The sequence below is a fragment of the Oryx dammah genome, unplaced genomic scaffold (assembly GCF_014754425.2).
Source record: "Oryx dammah isolate SB20612 unplaced genomic scaffold, SCBI_Odam_1.1 HiC_scaffold_5, whole genome shotgun sequence".
Classification (NCBI taxonomy): Eukaryota; Metazoa; Chordata; class Mammalia; order Artiodactyla; family Bovidae; genus Oryx; species Oryx dammah.
The window spans coordinates 40,894,797-40,921,120 of record NW_024070189.1 but is presented as its reverse complement, the minus strand read 5'-3'; the positions used below and the strand labels follow the sequence as shown (position 1 = coordinate 40,921,120).

The window sequence follows — 26,324 nt, the reverse complement described above, 5'->3', positions numbered from 1 at the left end:
GAATTAAATGCAGGCAAATAGGAAAATCCTCAATTAGAAATCAACTTAGTCTCTCAGGCTTTAATTTTTATTTTTGGTTGTACTGGATCTTCGTTGTTCTATGTGGGCTTTTCATTGAGGTGGCTTCTCATTGTCCGGCACAGGCTCGGGCGCGGGTTTCCGTAGCTGCAGCACACAGGCTCAGCAGCTGAAGCTTCCGTGCTCGAGTGCAGGCTCAGGAGCTGCATGGTACCAATCGAGTCGCTCCCTGGCATGTGCAATCGTCCCAGGCCAGGGATTGAACTGTGGTCCCCTGCATTGGCAGGCAGATTCTCATCCACTGTGGCACCAGGGGAAGTCCTCATGCTTTCTTGAAAAGTGAAAGTGTTAGTTGCTCAGTCATGTCCGACTCTTTGCAACCCCATCGACTGTAGCTCGCCAGACTCCTCTGTCCATAGCATTCTCCAGGCAAGAATACTGGAGTGGGATGCCGTTTCTTTCACTACACTCATATTCTAGGAATATGAGGTTTTGGGGTTTGACATATAGGTTAAAATGACATGTGGTGAAATGGTTGGCACAGTGACTGGCGCATAGGACGTTCCTGACATTTAAGCACATTTACATAAATAATAAAAACGAGACGCAGAGAACAAACATTTACAGCATATATGTCACTGCTGCTGATCTCACCATTTAATTACTCAACACTTTCAAATTTTAAGTTCATTATAGAAAAAAATATAAAAGTCAGATAAATTGACCAAGGTGTCACACAGAAAGTGAGAGGTTGAAGTAGGATTAGATCTGCTCCCAAGTCCATGCTCTTTCTACAATGCAATGCTGTCTCCTGGGACAGCACACAAAGCCAGTTTGTTTCAGAAATCTATTCACCGTTAAGGTGTGTTCTGTGCTCAGTACAGTTAGCCTTATTTCACTCTTTCATAAATATTTGAGAGAAAAAAAGTATTAACCCTTCCCTCCAAATATAAGTAACTATAGGCCTCAATTTATTACTGACTAGCCCCTACTGTATGTTGAGACACAGTAATAACTGAGGTAGGGGCTCATTTGTCTTCAGAAGTACAACACTGGAAGAAGCCATAGTACAAAAATGCTTGAGATAAATCTCAGTTTTATTAAAAAAATTTTTTAAACACAAAAGTTTAGAAACAAACTATTTCTTTTAAGGACCGTATATATTTGAGAAGGTGATGCTATACTTCTCAATTTAAAGAAAAAATTCAAGATTACAGATTTCAAGTATCAGTGAAGACACTCTCCATGCTGCTACCAGAGCCTGGTTTGATTGCTCTGAAGTAACAGCACTTGAAAGCTCCTATTCTTTGAAACTAATTTAAACACATTGAATTGTTGAAAGATTAAAAACCACAGTCAGCTAATTACACTCTCTCTCATCTCTTATTCAGCAAATGAATCACTTTTCATTACTGCTTAGCAGAAGTACATGAATTTCTGCCTAATTAGAAATGTTGTAGATGGAACATTAGCAAAAATGGAGCAGGTCAGGATATCTTTGCTGCTTCATTTTTAATTCCTAACAGTAGAGTCTGATAGGAAGGAATAGAGAAGTCATTAAACAATTTTAAATTATTTATAAAAATTACTTTACCCAAATTATAATTATTTTTTCCCCAGTTTCAAATGTCTAACATAATGAAAGAAAAAGCAGTTCAACATTGATTTTAATGAACATTTTAATGTTATGTATAACAGAACTTTATGAATACAATGGAAACAAAGTTTCATCAATTTAATTAAAAAAATTTCAACACAAAGTGGGGAGGTAATAATTTGATACCTATATTATTCATTTTAAAAAATATTCCCAGCTTGAGGGTGAAACAATTTTGCATTCCAAACTCTAGAATCATGATTTTCATGTGAGCTTAATGCAGAATTACAGCAGGAAAACAAAAACATCTTAATTAATTTCCTTTATTTGCATTAAATCAATAAAATCTTTGACTGCTAAGGTCTCCTTTAATAATATAGATATTTAACTCGCCTCTATTGGAACCATATTGCTAATGCCATATTATATACACTCAAAACCAAAACAAAACAATACTGTATAAAATTTAAAAGCCAACATTGTTGAGTTCTTACATTTATATTTAAGGTCTTAATGAATTTTCACCTTTTCAATTTTTTTTAAAAGACACCAAAAAAAATAAATATTTTTCTCTTTTGACTGTTCCTGACTATTATGTGGTGGCTACAGGGATAAACATGGAAGGGAAGTCTTGCCAAGTTAACCACTGCAAAGTGTAAATAATGACTGCCAAAACCAAAAATACTGGAGTTTTTTTAAAAGGAAACCATAGAGCAGTCCTGAAAAAAATATTTTTTCTAGTTCTGCACAGGATAATTATAGCAGAAGAAATGGGAAAAGTCCCATAGCTGTCACCAATTGCTTAAAGAGGTTTTGTTACAATAAAAATTTGGATAGTATAATAGCAGTGTTGTTGGAACATTAGCAAAAGTATATACATTCCAGTTACCTTTGATTTAGCCATAATCACACATGTATGCCTTTTTTGGACAAAAATATATATTTTTATAAAAAACTGATCATCCAACTTTAATGATTTCATATATGGACTCAAGAGTGGTAGTAAAAGGAACAGACCCAATCGTGACAAGGTGATTCAGGGACAGAAAAATCAAGTTCTTCAGGAAAAGAAAAGTATAAAATTAGAGATTCAAACATGTTTATTCAGCCCTATTCTAGTCTTCCCACATATTATGATATTAAAATTGGCTCTTCAATTTATAAAGGCTTTCAACAATCTCACTACCCCATTTGTGGTCTCACTGGAAAAATGTTTCAGACTGCCTCATCAAGTGCCCTTGCCTGGCCATCTAAAATACTAGACATTTCACTTTTATAAAACAGCCTTTTTGGCTCTTAATGTAGGTTTATTTTAATTAATTGATAAAAGAAAGGGGAGTTGATTAGCATTTTCCATCCCAACATCACCTATCTACACCGCTAAAAATCCTTCACTCAATCTGTTCCTTTATATTCTCTTATTTGCTAAAGTTGGCGAAATTTGCAAAGGCATCTTGCTTGGGTTGCACAGTTCCAGAAGTCATGGCTAAGTTGGGCATGCCCATTCCCATTGTGCCTGTCAGGCCCATCCCTGTAGTTGACATCCCTATGTTCATATTCATGCCCATCATGCTCTGGTTCATCATTGGACTATTTCCAAGCGGGGCCATTCCCATGGTGCCAGTCATCACATTGGGCATGCTCATAGGCATGGGTCCCCCCATCAAAGGATTAGTTTGAGGCCGGACAGGAAGCATGTTCGACGGAGAACTGAGGTTTACAGCTCCGAAACTTTGGGTCATCATATTCATAGGCTGTTGCATATCTAACAGAAGAAGAGACAAAAGAACTTTACCATTCTGAATTCTTAGACTTAGAGAGCAGAAAAATAATATAATCTTCCTGACCATCAATACTTGTAAGCCCCAATAAAATTACTTCATAGTGATTTTATAAGAGAAGTCAATTGTCAATTAACTTGTATTGATTACTCATGAGAAATGTTCAGTGGCTGTCAGCTCTGGTTTCCCCAAGATGTAGAAACATAGGAGTGGCCTGGGGGAAAACATCAGGCAATTTAAAATCATTCCTATAAAATCTATTATTGAATCCAACCTAACAAGTTGTCAAGAGATACTGTGTATCAAAACCTTTAAAAAGGTTTTATCCTTTGACTTGCTCTATTTTTAGAACATCATTCTAAGGGGAAAAAATCACAAGTACAAAGATTTACACAAAATCATGGAGTTATTTATAGCAAAAAGCTGGAAACAATGGAAATAGAGGAACTGCACAGTAATACGATAAATAACTATAAAGATTCAAAAATCATACTTTCTTAAGAATATTCAACATAGGAAAAACAACAATTTAATGTTGAATGTGAACTCCAAGAAATATAGACATAATGCTCTCAAGCATTAAAAATGCGGTTAGCAAAGATGGAATGTGAAGAAATATTAATGGTGATTATCCCTGGATTATGGAGTTCAGATGAGTTTTGCTTCCTTAACATATTTGCCTATGTTAAAAACAGTATTTTTTATTTTAGTGATCAGGCTCCCAAAACTCACCATCATACAATAAATGTTATCATGCTAAGACCAGAATACAAAGCAATTTAATGTGGCAGGAGGGATACCAGATCTTATGTGAAAAAAAATCTTAATGTGAACACAAAGCTGCCTTCAGTACGTTTTAAAGTAGTCCTGGCATAAGGGCAAAGGATTACAAGTTCACAAACAAATGGATGTCTTGCAGTAACTTACTCTGTTGTTGAATCATTGTATTGAGTGATGGCTGCTGGGGTTTGGAAGGCTGCATACCAGGTAGTAAGTTGTCTAGGCTGATGTTTACACTGGGGTCAGACCAAGTAGAGGGCAGGGTTTTGCTGACTGACTTCTGGACCATATCTGTATTCTGATTATAGAGAGGATTAGGCTTCTGCAGCACTGTGCTAACATTTTGCAAAGGCTGGAAAATAGAAAAATGCTCTAAAACTTAAGTATCTTATCTATAAAGATTATCAAATGGCAGGTTAATCACAGTAACTCCAAATACTGATATATACTAGACTTTGTAATAAAGTTCTGAAACTTTTAATGTTCTATATTAAGGTCTTCAATACCCTTCCTGTACCACTAGTCTCCCATAATATTCCTCCTGAAGTTCAAATCATATTTGGAGAAAAAACTAAGATATTTACAGTAACAATTATCCTCCCATCACCCCAAGTCTAGAAGCCACCATCCCAAGGTAACTACTAACTTCAGGTTAGTACAACTTTAAGGAAATATACAAGTGGAAATTTATTCTTACAAAATGGAATTCAGGGTATAAGTTCTCATGCTAAAAAAAAAAGGCAAAACCATCAAGACAGCAAATTATACTCCAGAAAACCCGACTGATATGTTCTTGCTCCATGTACATTTCTATTACCTAAAGTGAGCAACACTAATGGGACTTGCTATCATATGGACCAATTCAGGAGGAGAGATTCAGGAAAAAGAAGCAGAGGTTCCTGGTAATTTCTACCAGGATAACTGCAGCAAGGACAGAAAAAGGGAGAGATAGGAGTAGGAGGAAGAATTAAAAATGGACCAATGCAAAGAATCACAACACAGATGCAATTAAGATTGTAAATAAGTAGACTGGCTTTATGATGAGACCATACAAAAGAAACGCTATAAAGAATAAACTAGCTTGGGCTTGTTCAGTTCAATTTAATGGCACTGGTATGGCTTTTATGTCCTTTGTTTTTAATGTTAGGTCTAGTATCTGTTATACAGATGAGTCACCTTTCTGTTTCTTCCGTCTCTCCCTTCATCCTAACACCCCAAAGAAGGTAATCTACACATTAAAGTGAATAATTAGCATCATAAGCAAATATTCTGAATAGCCTGAGTCAAAAATAGCAAGTTCCTGGTACAACTTCAGACAAATATGCACTTGTTTTAGTTCTAAGTGAGTATCAGGTGATTTAGATTTAATTTTTAAAAGTGAATTACAAAGTTCCTATTCAGTTGTCTTTATGAAAGTGAGAGTTGAAAGCCTATATAAACAGTATATAATGTATAGGAGGCCTAGAATAGGGAAAAACATTATTTTAGAGAATAATCTTCTATATTAGCAATATATCTCTATTCCTTCTTTTTTAAACTATTAAAATAAATACCAATTATTTGTTCAATAAAATTTTCAGCAAATGCCTCCTCTGTGAAAGGCATCACACTTGGCTTTGCATGGACAGCCAGATGGGTGGAAAAGCCTTGCCCTGGAGAACCAAATGACTATTCCAGGGGAAAGAGCACAAAGTAAATGCAATGTACAAAAGTAATCATGTATCACATACTTATCTTTCTCTTTTATGCCAACCTTCCATTAGATTAGTCACAGCACATCAAAAATTATGAATTACCATTTCCAAGGGAGGCAGGTAACTTACCTGTGATCTTGACATGGGCAAACCCAGCCCTACAGTATTAGTGCTCATCATGGAGAAATTCATACTCTGGGAAGATGTCATGGTTGCCTGTGATGAGCCCATAAGATCAAATAGGTCTGAGGCATTTGAGGCAGCTGGAGGTGGGCCTAAAGCTGGTTGTGAGCTACTGACAAGCTCTACAGCTGGCTGTGAGGCACTGCCGAAGAGCTCGCCACTGGCAGCAACAGGGACTGATGGGGCTTGGTTGAAGGCACTCCAGTCACCAAAGTCTCCATTCCCACTTGTTGCTGTTACTAAGAAAGAAAGAATGATAAGGATAAGAAAGTTTCTGAGATGCCCAGAACAAATGTACAATCTACCAACTGAAACAAATTAGAGCTGATCTGTGTCCATCCAAATTAGCATCTGTAGGTACCATCTCCATCTGGACGTTATTTTTTCTCATGAATATTCCATGAGTGTTATTTAACAAGGTGGCAAAGAAAAAATAAAAACTTCCACATATAAAGTAAAATCCCTCTCTGGCCATTGGCAGGTCTAAGGTAACACCAAGAAATGACAGAAACCAAAACTTTCCTTCAAGCTAAGCATGCATATCAACTATGTTTCTAGCTAAGTTAATATGAACTAGCCTGATCTCCCCTCAAAACAAGAACAAAACTCTAAACTGGTTAAACCTTTTGCTGGGAGGGTTCATTCATTATTTGGAAAGGGTCAAAGAGAAAGCAAGCTATGACTTATACCATCTCATGGAAATAAAACCCCCAATTCATTAAAACATGAAACAAAAACGCAACGAAATTAAGAGTAGGACTAGTAAATTTCTGTAAGAAGTTCTCATCCATTTGGCCATGCTTCCACTTACAATACAAAGGCTACAGAGAGCTATGATATTATAACCTTAGAAAACTGCTCACTTCAAATGGAACTGTTCAATCTGTTTACATTAAAAAGTGGGGCAAGTCTTAAGAGGGGAACTCCTGCTAATATTTTTTTAAAAAGGAACAAAACTATCACTATGCTTCGAAGTATAATAAGTTTAAGAACTTAAAATTTTTTAAATTAGTCTATACAAAATAAACAAACCTTACTTCAAGAAAGGGACAAATAGATACATGTGAATTAATGGAAGTTGAAAAAAGCAAAGGTGAAGAAAGAGCTACATGTAAACTGTCATCTGAAAGTGAATAATATGCAGTTCCAAGTTAATTAACACCATTTCTTTGCTATCTTCACTTACAACTTGGAAATACATTTTGTCTAGCCTAAAAGGTAAGCAACCACTTCAATACTGTATCTCATTATGCTGAACATCAAAAGAGAACAATAACATTAAGTCTTTACAATTATATTCTTCTATTACCATATTATATTATAAGCACCCTCAAAAGAGAAAATAATTCATTAGAAACCCCAAGCTCTATCAACAATTTAATGTAAGAACGGGGCTAATATTCATTACCTCAAGGTTTTGCTAAAATATGTCTTTGATCTTTTTTACAAAAATGACTGAATTAAGTTTTACAATTAGTTCTATATATTAAACAATTTAAATTAATTTAAGGAAGACTGCTGGATAAAGGTAAACTGTATGCTGATTTTCTATCTACTTGATCTAGAAAACAGAGTAAGAATGGAAACTGGGGCAAAATGTGTTGCCCCTTCTGAAAACTTTATCTGAAATGATTAATCATGAGAGGAAGAGATTTCTAGTGAGGCATATATTGTTCAGAAATGATTAATCATTGTTGCAACAGTTTCAGCCCCTTGCGTAATGGTGATCAGGTTATATTAATCACATGCATACAGATGAAGAGATACATCACTTACCAACATTAACATATTTGAATTATTTGCATAGTAGGCAACTTTATATACATAAAACTTTTGAGAATTACACAAGCAGCCTATAAAACTGGGGCAATGTTTATTTTCCACTTTGATTTGCCTAAAGTAAGGTATTAATGTTCTAGAAGTCATAGTCACCCTTTTAAAATGAAGCACTTCATTACTCCACAATACTAATTTCTGGGAAATATTTGGAATTTATACAAGTTGTCCAAATAACCCAACTCACATTAAAAACTATGCAACTTTCTTCCTAAATCCTCACAAACCTACACTAGCTGTTACTAAATATAAATTTTAATCTAATTAATAATGGGGACATACAACTCTACATAAAATAAGACTAATTAAGTTAAATATTTTCTCCTTGCCTCACCTCATGCTTATGATTTTTATATGTAAGTTTTTTATACTATCTCTCAAATTTGAGACTGACCAGATTTTATGGAAAAAACAAACATTAGAACCAACACTTTACAACCTAAGAGACACTTAATAATGAACTTAAGACTCCATTCTACACATTTCTATGGACATTATAAAGAACCATGACAAGCAGCATTATTCCCAATCTTAGAAAGGTAGAGGCTAATATACTAAAGTATATGGCAGAGGCAGTAAGATAAAACATATTAATAAAAAAGGGGAAAAATACAAGCCCTTCACTCAATCCACGATGTTTAAGTCTGTATTTGCTTAGATGTTAGCACTTTTTTGCCATCAGAAAAAAAACTGAGGGTCTAATTGATATGTAACATTCTGTTAGTTTCAGGTAGACAACATAATGATTTGATCTTTACAAATACTGTGAATGGATCACAGCAAATCTAGGGTATTTTAAAATTCCTTATTTAACTAACATGGAATGAGGAAGTTTTATTTTCCTCACATTCAAGGATATGTCAAAATGAAGTTCAGTTATTTTTCATAAAAATTCTCTTAAGATACCTAAATTTCAAAGCAATGAATTTTGGCAAAATAGTCTGCCCAATTCCAATGTCCTTGAATTTCATTCAAGAAAATCATTAATATTTTCTTTTGCTAAGATGAGATTTATACTTATTCACACTCCTACCCACCTACCCCCACCCACTTCCTCCCTCCAGAGGAAGCTAAACAAGAGTCACTTATGAGTGAGGAGAATTTTATTTAGGTGTACCTGAGTAGTTTGCAATGAAATTAATTCATTGGGCACATTTAGGATACTAGCCTAATAAAATACCTTTGTGAATAAATTATTTGATAAGTGGGAATTACAAATACTACAACTAGAAAAATGGCCAAAAGAAGCAGATAGGGAATAGGGTGGGGGAAGAGCTGTTTTGGTAACCTTTTCACTGCCTCTAGATTTCTGGCCAGTCAAATCATATCATACCTTGGGAAGGGAAGTTGCCTGATGCAGCAGCTGAGCCAAAGTCAGCAAATCCTCCAAATAAATCAGCTGAGCCTCCTAGAAATTAAATATGAGGGAAGAATTGTTAGGACCACAGCACAATTGATAGCAGTTTTATCAGGAAGCTATTTTAGCACAGTACTCAAAAATTACTCAATATATTAGACCCCAAGACCTATCATAAAAGCTAGTTAGCTGATCTAGCTTTTTATGTCACCATGTTCCCTTTCAGCTATCACCAACTCTCTAACATCCTCAGTTCTATATCTCTACTGATTGATACAACTGTTATTAAAGTTATCCCTTACTTAGACTTCACAAACCTAATGTAGGCATACAGTTTATCTGGCTAATCACGCCCTTTATAAGAATCTTCAATGGATGCTAAAACCTGGGAAACATGTTTCTGGGTAATAAGATAATCACATATTCTCAAATCATCACCCTACAGATTATTTACAAATAAAAAGGGATGAAACTATTTTTACAATGCAGAAATTAGATGGATATCATCTTAAACAATGTCAGGTGCTCAAACTTAATGTCACTAATAATTGGAGAAAATAGTACTCATAGGCCTTCTAATGTAAGGGACTAAAAAAAAGATAATCACCCATGTAGAAATTCTTTCCCAGAATATTTAACAGGAATCCAGTCATGAGGAATAAATCAGACAAATACAAACTGAGGGATATTCTGCAAAACAACTCTCCAGACTTTTCAGAACATGTCATCATAAAAGACAAAAAAGACTGGGACCACTCCAGATTAAAGAAGCCTAAAGGAACATGACAAGTAAACGAAATGCATGAAATGATGTAATTGAGATACCAGGGAAATGTGAATATGGTCTATTATACAGTAATACTGTTTTAATGTTAAATTCCCAAAGTATGATCATTATATGATGATGATGATGGAAAATGTCCTTGTAAGGAGACATATACTCAAGTATTTTAGGGTACAATGTCACAATGCTTGTAATTCTCTCTCAGTGTACAATAAGAAAAAAAAAAAGAACTAGAAAGAGAAAGAAACTGTGACACATTTTCTGCAGCTTGATATTTTAAAAAATAGAAATGGAAAAAAAAAAACCTTGAAGTTGATCTGCATAGAAGTCAGTTTTAAGAACTACAGGGAAAAGAAAGAACGCAATGATTTAGGTGGACTTTTTTTCTCCTACTATTTACTTGCAAATACTTGCATTTTTAGTATCTGAAAAAATAGTAGCTTTTTGCTACTTCCAGACTGGTGTTTCTAAAGAGGTGAGATTCAAATCATAAGGCTGCAGGTCAAACTCTGCTTGCATAACATCACATTCTCATACATATTTTCATTTGTAAACACTACATAAATAAGAATATTTCCTTTTATCTACAATTTGAACAGTAACATTGTTAAATTTTGTATTCCACTTCTTAATTCAGTTACCAAGAAAATAGCAATAGTCAACAGATCTAAAACCTTAAATAGCTGTCCTTGTTTTTTGTCTGTCCTTAAAGATTTCACCTCTTAAAAGAGTCACAACCTTAGAAATTTAGAGCAGCAGTTCAATTATAGTGCTTTTAGTGTTATGTGAACATTATATAGGTTACATCACAGCTGCTTAGCCTGCAGTGCTTAGAAACTAGCCAGGTGGGACTAGAACATCTGGGCTGCACTCAAACACCACCAGGGACAGCTTCCAACATCTGGTGCCATTTCTGAATTGTCTTATCGCTGCAAGACATTCTGCCCCATCTGCTACACTCAACTAGGTTAATTAAACTAGAACCATCTCCCCTTCTTAATAAATGGCCAGCAGTAATAAAAGGAACAAATCAGTTTCTGATACATGTATACTTGGTATTTCTTTTTAACGCACATTGACTATAGTCACCTATCAGCAGATCTAACGAATTCCTCATTTCTTCACCTCATAAAAGATGCACAAATTCACATATATACCCATTCACCATGAACTGACTTCCATGAAGGCCGACGTTCTCTACTCCGAACAACAATTACAGCTCACATGTCTACTTCTGCTTTATCTAAAGATAAATATCACAGTGATTTCTCTCTAAAGGTACATATGTCATAATATATACAAAAGATGATGGGTACAAAAGATCAGTGAGCTATATTTTTTACCTATATAAACAAGCACATATGATCCAAGTATACAGTTAGGTAACAGAAAGATAATCTTTTATTATAGCATTAAGGGATTATTAATAGAAGGAAAACGGGGGATTATTTTCATTTTCTTCATTTAAGCAGTGAATAGATATCAATATGTAATTTATTATGCCAAATAAGTTAGGGATTTTCAAATCTTATCCAGTCTGGGCTACAAAGAAAATTCATGCTGTGAAGAAAAGCACTGAATAACGTGAAATCGTAATTTCACACTGGTAACATATTTTATTTTTGTCACATCCTGAATTTTTAATATTTCAAGTGAGAATCTATTTTAGTTATTCTACTGCTCTACCTTTTAACACCTAAACTAAAATTATACAATGTTCATAATGTGTCTACAGCAAATATTATTATTTTCTCCAACCATACTATAGGGAATTTAATTTCAAATATGACTAACTTAAGAACAATGGAGGGGAAAGAGTAGAAACACACATATAAATATTTTACAAATAGAAGCCACCTTTCCTTGAAAGGGATTTAACTTTTCTCCATCTTTTGAAGTACTGCAGATTATGCTTCTACTTATGTTTTACATAATGTGATCCTCAATTTTGGAAACTATCTCAGAAATTAAAAATCTCTTATTTCATTTAGAAAAGTTTCTCACTCTGAGAAGGGACTATCCATACCTATATGCATGATGTTATGCATACCAATGCTTAAATTTAACAAAATTTCTATATTTAAGCATTTTTCTAGATAACATCTATCTAAGAAAATTTAAATAAGAATAATTTACCAAAAATTGCTGCATGGGGAAGACTGCTAAATTTCACAATAAGAACTATCCTTCAAGATTCCCACATGAGAGGTGTCATTATAAATGAACCATTTCCATCTGCCTTTTCAGGGCAGCAAGGAGGTTATTTACAGTCACCAGCTGGGAACATGTATTTCCAAAGCAATACTGTGAACAGGAAAAACACAGCTGAACTAGACAGTGCTTTAACTACAAATGGACATTTTCTTTAACAAAGAATTTAATCTAGATTATGTTATGAAAACTTTTACAAGAGGAATTTTAATAAATACAAAATGAAAATGCAAAAAATTATAAATATATGATGAATAACTAATATAAATAAGTTTTTTTAAAAAATAAGGATAAATAATCCCATTTTTTTAAAAAAAGGACAAAGGAAATGAATAGACAAGTTACAACTGGCATATAAAACATGAAGTTTCAAATTCAGTCATCAAACACATGCAAAATAAAATGAAATATTATTTTTCTCCTTACCAAAATGCAGTATTTTCAAAGATACTATTTCCCTACTTTTATAACAGAGAAAAGTTTGGAAACAAAACCTAATGTCCAAAAATAAGACGCTGCCCAGTCAAGTAGATTACAGCATATTTAGATAATGTTAAGATTATAAAGCAATTAAAGGTCTGCAAATATCAACTATCGTTAAAGAATGGTCATGAGATTTTAAGTGAAAAAGAAATTTTTAAAAATGTAATAATAATAAAAATCTTTATCTAGAAGCCTGAAAAAGATTTGAAAGATAATGCTTAAATATACTGACTATATAGAAAATATAAAATAAGAATATTCACCCCAATTATTAAGTTAACTTTATCTCAGTTATAGTGAATCACTTTTTTCCATAAAATTTCTAAAATGAGCATACATTACTTTTAATTAGTGAAAACAGACTATGGTAAAACATTTTATTTTTAGTAAACTTGATTTAAACTAGAGACAACTCCCACGAAAATTCTAATATATAAATTGGTTTGTAACAACCAGTAACTTGGCTATAACAAGGTGGTTCCTATCCTTGTAAATATCCTCAACTAACTGGATACAGGGCAACAGGTTCAAATGTATATATAGTGAAGATTTTGGATTTGATGTATGTTAATCTTATATATTTTTTAACTTAAATTCAAAACATATCACAAGCCTTGTAAAGTCTTTCTATTTTCTCTTCAACCTCATTAACTGTACTAGAAATAACTTACAGAGTAGTATGTTAATCAAGACCTAAATTCATTAATTACAAAAGGGACAAAGGAGACAACGTAAACTTTTAGGACAAGATATACTAAAAAATGAAACAGAATGACTCTTGGCATTATATTTCTAACTGGCTTATTTTCTAAATACAGCAAATATACTATACATAAAAGTCATCAAAATATCATTTGAGTACAGATCTTAAAAGAACATCACCAGAGTGGGATATATCAAGATAGTCTCAAATAAATCTTGATAAATGGGTTTCATATGTGTATTTTTAAACTTGGTTGATATTCTGCAATGATTTTACCACATATACTTCTAAAGATGCTAACAAGAAGGATGTAACAACACATGAAAAAAGAAAATCCATTTTCTCCAAGGAGACATTTTTCTGGTGAGTGGTACAGAAGTCATATCTGCTTAGGTTTACAGTTCATGCCCATATTACTTGCATGATGGCACCATTATAAACACAGGCACATCTGGTAAATGACACCCAAATGGCATACCAAACAGCAATGCTAGTATGGTAGATTCTTTAAGACTTTCTCACATACAGGTACTAAAGATTTAAAATACAATTTTTTTTCCACTGCTGAATTCAATTTAAAACGTTATTATTACTAAAAATATTTAAATAGAAATTCATGGTAATGAAATTCATCTTACTGATTGGAGGGGGTTCTGCACAAACTGGTTAAACAAACTGTTTCAAATAGAAGAGAACTTTAAAAAATAATTAGGTTGTCAACCCACTATCAGATGGTTTTTAGAAAATATTAAAATAAAAAATTAAGACAAGAAATATTTTGGATTTCATTCAGACTTTGTCTCAATTACTCTATTAATATTAACTACTACTTCTATTTAATTAGTCAATCTACCCTTAGCACTGGAAAAGAAAAATCACTCAAAGGTTTCTTGCCAAGCAAAGGAAGCATGTTGGATTTAGTAATTCTCTCTGTTCAAAGCAATCCTGATAACACCAAGGAAAAGTTAAGATTCACTCATCTGACCTTCCTAGTTAATTCTTCTCTGATTGCTCCATTAAAACTTTCCACAGATACATGAAAGAGGCTCTTAAATATTTCATACCAGGAAGTCCAAAGTAGTTGATATTATGTAACACCAAGTCTCTACTATATGATTACATGCTAACTACCAGTTAATACTGCAGTTAAAATCTTCAGCATGCAAAAAGACAGCACATAAATTGTTAAACAACTAATGTGGTTGTTTGTTACTTTGGGCATGACAGTTCAACAGAGTTTAAAGAATAATTTTAGGAACAGTTATAGTTACAGAAAAAGAGAGCCTGGGAATTGAAGAATCTCAGACATTGGTTTGAACCAGACACCCTAGTAAGTTAACACCCAATCTAAGAATTAATTTTATGGTAATAGGTAAGGAGTGGGAGAAAATAATCCCACTGTAAATTATTAAAATGTACTAAACTATCAGTGAGAAGTAATTTTCATCATAAACATACACTTAAACTCTAGTGTAAATTTTAAAATAATTAAGTTTTGAAAAATCATTACACACAACTAGAAACAACAGATTTACTTTGACATTATTTCTATGCCTATCTTGCCAGTTATATTTTAATGTGAAATGAACTTTAAACAAAGATTTATTTATTAAGCTACTTTGACTTGTAGTAGTTTATTATGACTCTACAATCCTCAAATGCAACCCTAAAATACCAATTTTATTGAAAACAACTTATAGGGGATTAGTAAAAAAAAATCTACCACATATTAGAAATCAAATTGAAGAAATCATTGAACTTCTCTGTGAGAAAATCATGGTGAATGGACTGTTATTCTTTTGATATAGCCCTCTTAAAATATGTAAGGTAGATAGTTACACACTTTCACAGAATGCCCCTTTCCTCTGTATGTCTGTAACTATTTGTGACTCTTTACTAAGCATTATATCAATACCTCAAGCACCCAGGCCAGTGTCTGGTTCAATAAATGTTTACTGAATAAATGAATGAAAAGTGTAAATGAACTCTAGGCATGGCTAATTTGAGAATATGAAAAGACAGTGAAATGGGAAGAGCAGTATATTTCACTTATAGAGAAAGTAAAGGGACCCCGAATACTCAGCTCTAAGGAAATTGAGAGATTACTGAATTATCAAGTACTTAAGTACTCATTTTCCTTATTTTAGGCAATTAAATATTTCCTCCTAAATAATGCTTAAGGCTCATTAATTTCACTTTAAAAGTAAATATACTGTAAGAAAAATTTTTTAGAAATTTTCATTCCATCTCTTATTTGCCATTAAAAAAAATTACTTTGAAACCAACAAAAAGCCAGTGTCGAAGCTTACCTGTTGACTGGCTGGTGCCATCAAACAGATCGACAAGGTCACCAGATGACTTGCTGCTAGGCACTGAAGTCTGGAAACACACACAGAACTAATAAGCTTAGGAAACAAATTTCTACTACTTAAAAAAAATCTGCTCTCTTCATCTCTAATTTTCAACTTAGACACAAAAACCTGTAATTATCTGAATAAAGGCAGATTTTCTTTTCTGAATAAAGAAAAGTGAACCTGAATCCCTTTAAAGAGATATTTTTAAGTAATTCTATTCCTAACTTATCCACACTCCTCTTTCCCCTAACTCCCTTCTTTTCAGAAATCAGATAAGTTTGGCATGCCCACTACTCCTGGATTACTTTCTCAATTCTTTTCTTATTGTATTTCACTATGAGAAAACGTAGCTTCCAGATCCCACTCAAATATTAACGCAGAATCATTTGAGAAGCATACACACACACATATATTTTATATGTATATGTATATATACATATACATACAATATGCTGAATCATAATTGCCCAGGGTGGGATCCTGGTCTGTAAAATCTTACAAAGCTCCCTTGGTAATTTCAATGTGTAAGGAGGTCTGAGATCTACTGGATTGGAGGCCAAGATCCTATCCAGCTCTAAAATTTTATGACTTTGTGAAGTTTAGCAACACTGTTTGTATATCATATTTGTCAGTATAATTCTATATTGGTTTGATATACCTTGACATATGTTTTATATTTAGTTTCCAAACTAAACTGTGGGGCTAGAGTTGTAATGTAATTTCTCTCTTCTCCATAGTCCTAAACACTCTAATACATAGGTTCAATATGTTCAATACAAACACACTAAATTAGAACAAAAGTGCTAGCAATAGAGAAACACTGTAAATAAGTAGGCATATTAATTTGAAGTTTGAAGATTAAAACACTGTATGCTGCTGGTAAGTCACTTCAGTCGTGTCTGACTCTGTGCAACCCCACAGACGGGCAGCCCACCAGGCTCCCCCATCCCTGGGATCCTCTAGGCAAGAATACTGGAGTGGGTAAAACACTGTATACTGTGGGTTAAAAAGGCCTTGAGATTGAAAGATATCTGAAGTGGTTGAGTAACTTTTCAAGAACTTGAGAGTTCAAGACATCTGTTTAGCAGTAAAAGTCAAAAAGCTTATATACTACAAATATAAAATATTTTTGGTGTGACATACATTCAGGCTGTACTACAAATTTATATTTAAAATCTTTTAAGATGAAAAAAGTTTCAGTTTACTGTTTAAAAAATATATACAGGTTGAATGATTTTCCCATACAACCTTAAATGAATTCTCCATGTGACAACCATCATGTATTTGGGTTTTAATTATGACTACCAAATCTTAGAGAGTCATCAGTAAACTAACTGTATCCACAGCAGGGGAAAGCTAAGACCACAAAGAAATAACAGCACCATTTCCCCCTTTTAACTGCAACTAAAGTTGAGTTATAATTTTGAATTTTGAGGTTTTCATCAGATCTATACAGAGGACAATATGAGTGAAACACCAGAAAATATTTGGGAAAAGTTGACACAGTTCTTGCCACTAAGTAGGACTAGCTTTATTTTTAGAGTCACCTGCAATTCACAGAATACATTAGCAAAATATTTTCCGTAGGCTACATTTGATGAAAAGGTACAAACTGTGAGAACACTAGGAGGGGTATAGTAACAAAACAACTATTTAGCCTTTTGGGGGTAAACCTCCCTCTTTGGCAGATTTCTGCCCAAAAGACTAGCTTGTAGTCAGGTATCTGGCGAGTGGATTTCATCTCTTTGGTGGAAAAAAAAATCATGATGGTACATGAAGTAATGCTGCTACTGATCAATACTGACCACAAGGCAAATTAACCTCCCATCACAGGCACCATCCCTGTATTAAACAAGACCATTTCCCCTATATATAAGCTTGTCATATACACACACTGTCATTGCTTACAACTTTCAAACACTACCACGTTTGCCTTAATGAATCTGGCACTTGGCACCAGTGGTAGTGTCTAGTAGGAAATAAAGGCACTGCATTTTGATTCACAACTTTTCCCAAATGAACCAAGAGTGTCATTACTATTTCCACAGAAAGTGCAGAGATAATCATTCAGCAACTGGACAGGTTTCTTCCTCCAAAGAGATTTCTTATTATTAATGACTGAGTAATATATACCAGTCACTTCACTTCAATATATGCCAGATGATCTATAATTAATAAGATTACCTAGAAATGCCTGAGACTACTAATGCAATAAATCTAAAAGTAATTTTTTGAGAATAAAGTTGTGTATAATGTGTAAACTTGTGCCATTCGCACCTTAAGTGAAGACTGAGGTGTATGAGTTGAAGCATTCTGATCTGGACTTGCTTTGTCCCCCGTGTAATGTGCTGCTGCGCCAAGATCAATGGTTTTGGAAGGATTTGCTGTGCGCTTGTGTCTTGTGGTGGTGGTCTCTGTGGCCTGTGTGATATGGATATGCTTTGTCGTCACAGTCTCCTCTTCATCTTTGAATTCACCTTTGGGAGATCTGCCTCTTCTTGCTTTCTTTTCCTCATCACTGTCACTAAAAGATATTTAAAATGAAGGAAAATAATAAGACAAGGGATTATTTTTAAATGGAGCCTTCAGTGATTTGAGCTAAAGAATTTCAAATGCAGTCACTCCAAAATTCTGTACTTTGACTTACTTGACAGTGATCAAGACAATGTTATCTAAGCTATCTGAATATGATATGTGTGCAATGGGGAGGGGAAGTGGGAACCCATCAAATTCCCCAGGTAAGACTAAAACACTGCTACAAAAAAGCATTTACATAAATGTGTACAAACAAAAAGGCCTGAAATAATTCAGGTGCTTATTTATTACAGATTTAAAGTTTAATTAAAAAATAAAATAGCTGAATTATTATCATATCAGAATCAACTAATGAGACCCTGGGAGCTCAAACAACTGCAAGTTACATTTTCTTGAAATGGATTTTGGGCAACAACTACAGTTTCATTTATATAATTCTGTCAGTGACTCCTATATACTAAGCAAATATATAATAAAATACTATAATTTCAATGGATATCTTCTAAATATCATCCTATCTGAATGCAAATGATTAAACTCTCATCTGTAAATGCAGAAAAAGGAGACAGTGCACTTTACAACAACTGTGCTCTAATTTACTATTTATAGAATCAGGAGATCAAACTTTTACAAAACTATGAAAACTGTTCTACAGAAAATTTAAATGTATTTTAAATGTTTTGAAATAATTCTTTTTTTGGCACATTAAAAAGAAAAAAAACTTCCTTTTCCTTAACAGTGTGAAAGTAAAAAATAAAATAAAAATGCAGAATGAGTAAAAAATGCATATTTCATATGCCACGAATATAAAATGTCAGCAATAATGTATTCTCCAGTAATGATGTATTGAGGGGTTTTTTTTCTGGTGCAAGTAAGACAGAGAGAGAAATTACCTGAAATATGTTCCATTACCTTTATTTCTTAATTTTAGAGTAGGTGGTTTAAATTATAAATATTCTGAAATAAAATACTTAAAATTCTCCTTAAAATTATGAGTATTACTACTGATGCAAATTAACTAAGACTGAAGCAATTTCTACTTAAATATAAATCAATTTGGAGCCTGTATAAATCAAGAATCAAGAAGAATGACTTCCCACACTGAGTAAAGGGGTTAAATGTATTTTTATCTACAAGCATTTTAAGGAATCTACTAGTTCTGATTAAGTATTCAAAAGCCCTTGTCATTAACTTCTAAGCAACAAATGACCTGAAGATTCCCATCATCAGTACTGTATCTAAAACTGAAATTTCTTACCTTTCTCATGTTCAATTTGATTCCAGAGCAAGATAACTTCTTTACAAGTTGAGAACAGAAACCTGACTAGCACACAATGAAATGGAAGCTTCATATATGATCAGTGTTCAAGAATTTCTAAATATAATGATGAACGAAAAGTCTGAAATTCTGATAACATGCCAAAGAGGTCCCATGCAACTTTGTCTAAAAATCCATTCTTCTATTACAAATACTCCAAGATATAAAGTCCCTAGCGTGCTCTTTAGCTACTAAAACAAACAACACACACTGAATTTTCACTCTTTTAAACCTGAATACTCTATATAAAAGATTTAGGAACTCTAACAGATCCTGTCTTAGAGGCAAATGTAGAAAAAAAAAAAATCAAGGGAGAAACAGAAAGAAAAAAAAGGAACAGGAAAGACAAAGCAAAACAAAGAAAAACTGAGTGTGGAGGGAAAAGAGAAAGTAATAGAACGAGAATGTACATAGTTAGATCTCTAACCAGCCTACCTACCTGATTGCCATACTTCTTCAGAATATAACAAGAGAATATGTGGCCATTATGTTTTCTAAATCAAACCAAAAATGTAAATGCTAAGGCCACAAGAACACTAATGAGGGAAAAATACCAGAGTATTTGAAGTAGGCATCATTTTCCAAAGTTCAACTATTTATTATTACTATATGCATATACTTTCAGTATAAAAGAGCTGGAAATCTAGTTGTAAAATATATTCAAACTATTAAAAATAAATTCTGGTTCTTCAAAGACCATATTCCATAAATAGACAGGAATTCCATAGATGAACCTTAATAGTTTCAAAATCGTATTTTTATTTCTTTTTCATGACCCCTAATCTGAAGTGTCAAAGAGTGTTTTTAATAAGAGAAAAAGAGATGGTACTTAAGTTAAATGAACTCGCTTAAGTTGTGGTTGCATCTCTGTGTAACTATAGGCAAGTTCCACACAGATGATTGGGCCTCAGGTTTTACTTTCAAAAAATAAGGGTAAAATCCTTGCTCTAGACTACCTACTAGCAATATGGTGAGACACAAATGACAAAGATCTTATAAAACTTGCTTTGCAAATTAAATGCTATATATTTTACCCTCTTAACTGGCAGAAAGACTAATAGCTATACTGATAGGTAAGAACAAAAAGTGAATGCTAAAAAGGTCCAAGTACTATTCTATGTAAAACTAAATACAAATACCCCATCATCAGATAATAAAATCTATAAAAATACAGGTACTATGTGAAAATATTTTAGCTCAAAAATCAATCTGGATTTTTTTTTTCTGGTATACAGTGACACAGAATTTAAATGAAATGTCGCAGAAAGAATTAAATTTCAACCCCCTTAACTTCTGTTTTAAACCTAATATGCTAAACTTCATCATCCCTCAGCAATACCTTAGGTCCCTAGATCATCAGATGCTCAAGTACAAAATAAACCATCAAAGTTCTTACTGGAAAAAAAAAATCCAATTAAATAGCCTGAATAAAAACATATAGGAAATGTGACCAAATTTAGAAATAAATGGACATAGACAAGGAAAATGTGCCAATACTAAGTGCAAACAATGTCTGATCTAGCATCTTATAAACAGCTATACTGTATGTATTATGTATGTGTATATACACACACACACAATATAATAGATCAGCATATATGGAAACTGGAACAATACAGAGAAAATCTGCATGCCCTGGGAACTGCCTGGTCATCCAGTGGTTAGGACTCGGCACTTTCACTGCCATGGCCTGGGTTCAATCCTTGGTTGGGGAACTAGACTAGTATGTCCCTGTGCAAGGACAAGAGTTCAAAAACTATTCCATATTTTCACAGAAGCACTTTTAGGAGAGTGAAACTATTCTGTGTGGTTCTGTAATGGCGGATACTATGCATCTGTCAACTGTACAACACCGTGAAGCCTAATGCAAACTGAAGAGTTTAGTTAACAATACTGGTTCTCAATTGTTAATAAATGTACACATGAATGCAAGATGTCAGTAACAGGAGAAAGTGTGTGTGTGAGCACACGCTTGTACTCAGAGAGGTGGGATTATGTGGCAGCTCCCTGTACTTCAGGCACAATTTTTCTATGAAACTAAAAATGCTTTAAAAAATAAAATCCATTAAATAAACAACAAAAGCTGAATTTCAGATAATGCCAACACTCAAAACAAAAAAACCCAAGACCCACCTGAATAAATCTAGTACCCTTTCCAAGAGACCCAGGAGACAAAGTGTTAATACCTGCATCTTTCTGGAGAGTCTTCTCTATCTTTCCTCCGGAACTTGCTGATGGTGTCATCAATTGTACTTCCAATTTTATCACTCAGTTCACCTAATTTATCACTGAATGGAAAAGCACTCTTGTTTTTATCCCACTCCTCATCCCATTTTGATTTGGGCTCAGGATCGTATCTTTCACCTATATAAAGCATTAAAAAGAGAAGCGATTCTAAGGACATTAAATTCAAAAGGGGTCTATAGTCCTTATTTCTGAAGCTTTTCCTCATAATAAAATAGTTTCCAAAGGAAAACAGAAAGCTCCCACAGTGCTGAATCAACACAATTACAGCAAGGCACAGCATGTAGTGCCAGTCATTAAGTGGCAGGAATGCAGATTCAAAAGCTTTTGTTTATGAAAATTTACACAACCTTAATGCAAAGCACAGCATATCCGGAAGTTCTTAAGGGCTGTTGAAAGGAGTAGAAGAAAACACAAAAACCAACACAGGATGTATAAGCAAAAGAGAAATGGAAATCTTTTTGTTTTTATGTGGTTTTGTGGGGTTTTTTGTTTGTTTGTTTTGGCCATGAGGCACGTGGGATCTTAGTTCCCTGACCAGGGATGGAACCTGCACTCCTGCAATGGAAGTGCAGAGTCTTAACCACTGGACTGCCTGGGAAGTCCTGAAATCTTTTTATTTTTACAGAAGTCACTTATTACATTATATTTCATTCTCATCTCTTAATGGTTTTTCAATTATTAGAAAAGTATCAGGACAGCAACAATCTCTTAAAAGACACAAACTATAGGAAACACTATTCTGAATGCTACGTATCTCAATATAGTGTAAAGACTCATAACTGTCATTCTTTACTATCAAACTAGAAAAATAAATGTCTTTCATCGCCTGGGAAAGCACCTTTCAATTATTTTAAAAAGAAAAGAATATTCTAACTACCAAAAACTATACAGACTAGAATGATGAAATATGCTCAAGTGGTTCAGAACAGTGATGATCTATACAAACACCAAGTCCAAACATATGCTGGGACTGGCAAAACCTAAGGAGCCTCTGTGTGAATTTGTGAATTGAGTCAGTAGATCATTGGCAGTGGAAAAAAGCTCCCAAATCTGTTTTAGTCCTTGTCCTTGAGGACCTAGAGGAGAGATAGGAATTGTAGGCACTAACTGGAACCTTTTCCATTTCCATGTCCAAACTTAAGAGCCAAGAGTAAAATATCGGAGAAATCACGTGAGGTTAAAAAGAAGAAAAGACTGAAAATTAAGGCAGGGTGTGAAGAAAAAGGAAAGACCAATGAGAAACAGCAAAATAATCAAAAGGTGGATAATTGAGTTTTTATCTTAAAAGTTGGTTAACAAGTTCGGATGGCATACATGCCCACTGAAGATTGAACAAAACCATTTTGTGGAATTACTAAGTAAAACTACAGAGCAAAATTTTCTGTAAGAGGTAGAGGATTTAAAAATATGTCTACTAAATCTGAAAGTGATCACCAACTTAAAGAGAACATGACAAAATGTTTTCTAAACAAAATTTAAGCCAGGATGGTATTATAAAAGTGAGTAGCTTTCCAACAATGTATATGTACACTTCAGTAACAATGTGATGAACTAGGCGTTGAAAAAAACAAGTTTATAGGAAAAAATGAAAAAAGCACATGAAAACTAAACTGATTAGCATGGTAAGCATCATACTAAGAAAGTGTCAAAGAGACTGCATATTGGCAAGACATTTTCTAATGTCAAAATGAAAACCAGGTAAAATAGTTACAAAGTTGACTACTTAAGTCTCTGAATAATACATATAGCATTAAAAACAACGTATAAAAGAAGCCAATGCAGATACACAGGACACTGAATTCCATCTCAAATGCAAATGCTGTAATTAGTTCACTCTGAAGTCTAAAAACTTATTCATTTGTCTAAATACATCTAATTATATATTGTGCTGATTTAAAAAAGGACTACTAGCAAGTAGAATGAGGAAATGAGTGGCAAATAGCTATTTCTGTTAAAAACCACATTGATCTGCTAAAGCTACCTTGAAAAATCTAAAGAATAGAGTATCTATTGAATATGTGGGTAAAAAATTAAAAGACTTACTTCCCTAAACAAGAACTCCAAAATATATTTATGTAAGTTATTTAAGAGAAACATTTTTGCCAATTCAAGGACTGACTTGTATGTGATATGAGACATAAAAGGAATTTTTCTGCCATTAGAAATATTAGCCTATTAAGTGCAGTACTTTTTCTTTAATGGCAAGAAAAGCAGAAGAGCAAAAGAGTGAAGATATTTTATAAATACTCACAAAGTAAGAAATAGAAGATTTTTACAGGTTTACAATGAAGAATCACGAGATCTCAGTGAAATTCAAATATAAAAAACAGCTATGGTTGTGGGTGGTTAGAAAGTTCCAATATGCAGCTGCTAAGTATACAAAGCACTGGCCAGTCCCTTACACAAAATGGCAAGGGACTGTCAGCATTCACAGAAGACAGAACGAGTCCAAAGGAACATATTGTGAAACAGAGTTCTTACTTTCTGTATCTGTTTCAAGCACCTACCTAGTGACCTATTTTAGGAAAACTATATTATACATTAAAAATAAACATGAGATGAATGTTCTAGCTGTCCTTAAATATATTAAGAACATATATGTGACAGGCCTAGATGAAAAACTGATGGTATCGTTACCTTTTTCTACATCAAATTAACACAGTGCTTAATTAAGAGAGGGAATTAAGGATGGACTAACTTGCAGCTCTATTTTTAGCCAAAAATATAACTGAACTGGTTTTGAATTAGCAGGATGAATCTCCTGATCAAACTTTTTTAAATTGCTCTAAATGGTTAAGTTAGAGGAATCCTTTTCTTCTTAGAATGGGAACTCCAAGAAGAAAGGACATATACCTATTTTATTCTTTGTATGTCAACTCAAAGTTTGGTCATTCAATAATGCTTAATGATTAAAATCATATTCTCGAACCACAAAAGTAAAAAAATAGATTCAGAGGAGCCAAAGGAAACAAAATGAGTATTACATATGTCTTAGTATCATATATATTCAAAGTAGCATTTTTGTCTTCTGTGATTCTTAAAATATACCCAAGAAGCTAAACTGATGTTCAGGTGCTAATCTGTCTTTGATACTCACTGTATCTGAATCCTCCAACACTGTCTGAGGAAACCCCAACATATTTGTCTTTGTTCTTCTTGGCTTTCTTTCGCTCTTCACGAAGCCTGTCATCATCCTGGGCAAATTCAACCAATTCTTTCACCTTCTGGCGAATATTTATACCCTGATCCTTGCCATGCTCATCTGTGAGGATGGTAAGGGAGAAACAAAACCTTAAGAATTCAGTTAATATATATTAAACCTTTTAACACACATGCAAAGACATGAAAATTTCAATGTAAGAAACCACCTTCAATATTTTTAAATTAATAAAAAGAGGCAAACTGTGTTACTGAATTTTGTCATTTCCTCATCAAATCCTAAGTCTTGAGAGGCAATTCTGGCTTATAAGAGCTTGCAGAAATGAACTAAAAAGGAGCACAGATAACGGTGCCATGCAAAATCAATTAAATATCCACTAAAAAGGATTACTAACAATAACCATACAAAAATGGACTAATATCCAAAAATGTTTTCTCTTTCTATAGTATTTTAACAAAACAAAATCTACATTTTAATGACTGAAAAGCACCTAAATGCCTTCCTCTCCCAATACAAGTTTGAAAACACTAATTACCAGGATTTAGTATAGCAGAAAAACTGAAATTTTAAAGTGCTTTCAACTGGGGTACACTACAAAATGAAATGTGGTTCATTCTGTATCCTCTTTCACATTCAAAACACACTCTGGCCTTGCTGCCTTTGCACAGTAAATATTATTTGGTGGGAGGAAAAAAACCCCAGCTTCAAACAGATGTGTGTGTTTTGGAGCTCTAACCTTTTCTTCCCATATGATTAAAGCTATTCCTTTATGGACACCACAGGGGACCAGTCTCCAGTGCATATTTTAATATAAACCCGAACACTCATGTTGTGTTGGTTCTGTTGTTATTAGCCAGTCTTTTCTGCAAGTTCTTGTCTTCACTAATTAATACTCTAGGGCCCCACGTCTTGGATTCTGCACTCGTCACACAACCAGCAACAGTCACATTCTAATTAGAGCAGAGAAGCTTCTAAGCTGGTTCAGGTGACTGACAACTCCAACTACTGTTTTAATTTGCTTATAAGGTTTTTCTATTGCTCACCTACAAAGTGGTAATTTTCCAGGGATCGCAAATCATAAATGTGTTCTCTGGCACTTGTAACAACACGCTCTGATCCATTCCTTATGAGGTAAGCTAGGAGCAGCAATGACTGTAAAAATACAAAGCACCAAATGATTTAATGAAATAAATTCTGGTAGAGCACTGGTAAATAGCTTTAAAAAAATAAAATCTAACAGCAAATAAATAATGTGTGTGTTGGGGGGGGTGGGGGTGGGGGAA

At 33.8% G+C, this 26,324-nt stretch overlaps 1 protein-coding gene across 2 annotated transcripts in view; it reads right to left on the bottom strand.

Annotated features, from left to right (window-relative positions):
• Positions 1 to 1,738: 1,738 nt before the first annotated feature.
• Positions 1,739 to 26,324, bottom strand: part of CLINT1 (clathrin interactor 1) — a 57,522-nt gene continuing 32,936 nt past the window's right edge. Inside the window, exons 4-12 of one of the 2 annotated variants that reach the window (XM_040241426.1) lie at positions 26,085 to 26,193; positions 24,979 to 25,143; positions 21,821 to 21,998; positions 18,059 to 18,305; positions 15,737 to 15,806; positions 9,223 to 9,297; positions 6,000 to 6,292; positions 4,324 to 4,528; positions 1,739 to 3,380 (exon numbers count right to left, since the gene is read on the bottom strand). In XM_040241426.1, the coding sequence (XP_040097360.1) occupies positions 3,034 to 3,380; positions 4,324 to 4,528; positions 6,000 to 6,292; positions 9,223 to 9,297; positions 15,737 to 15,806; positions 18,059 to 18,305; positions 21,821 to 21,998; positions 24,979 to 25,143; positions 26,085 to 26,193 (1,689 nt within the window). In that variant the 3' untranslated portion in view covers positions 1,739 to 3,033. The remainder of the gene's footprint in view (positions 3,381 to 4,323; positions 4,529 to 5,999; positions 6,293 to 9,222; positions 9,298 to 15,736; positions 15,807 to 18,058; positions 18,306 to 21,820; positions 21,999 to 24,978; positions 25,144 to 26,084; positions 26,194 to 26,324) is intronic. The other variant, XM_040241427.1, reaches the window with a different exon arrangement.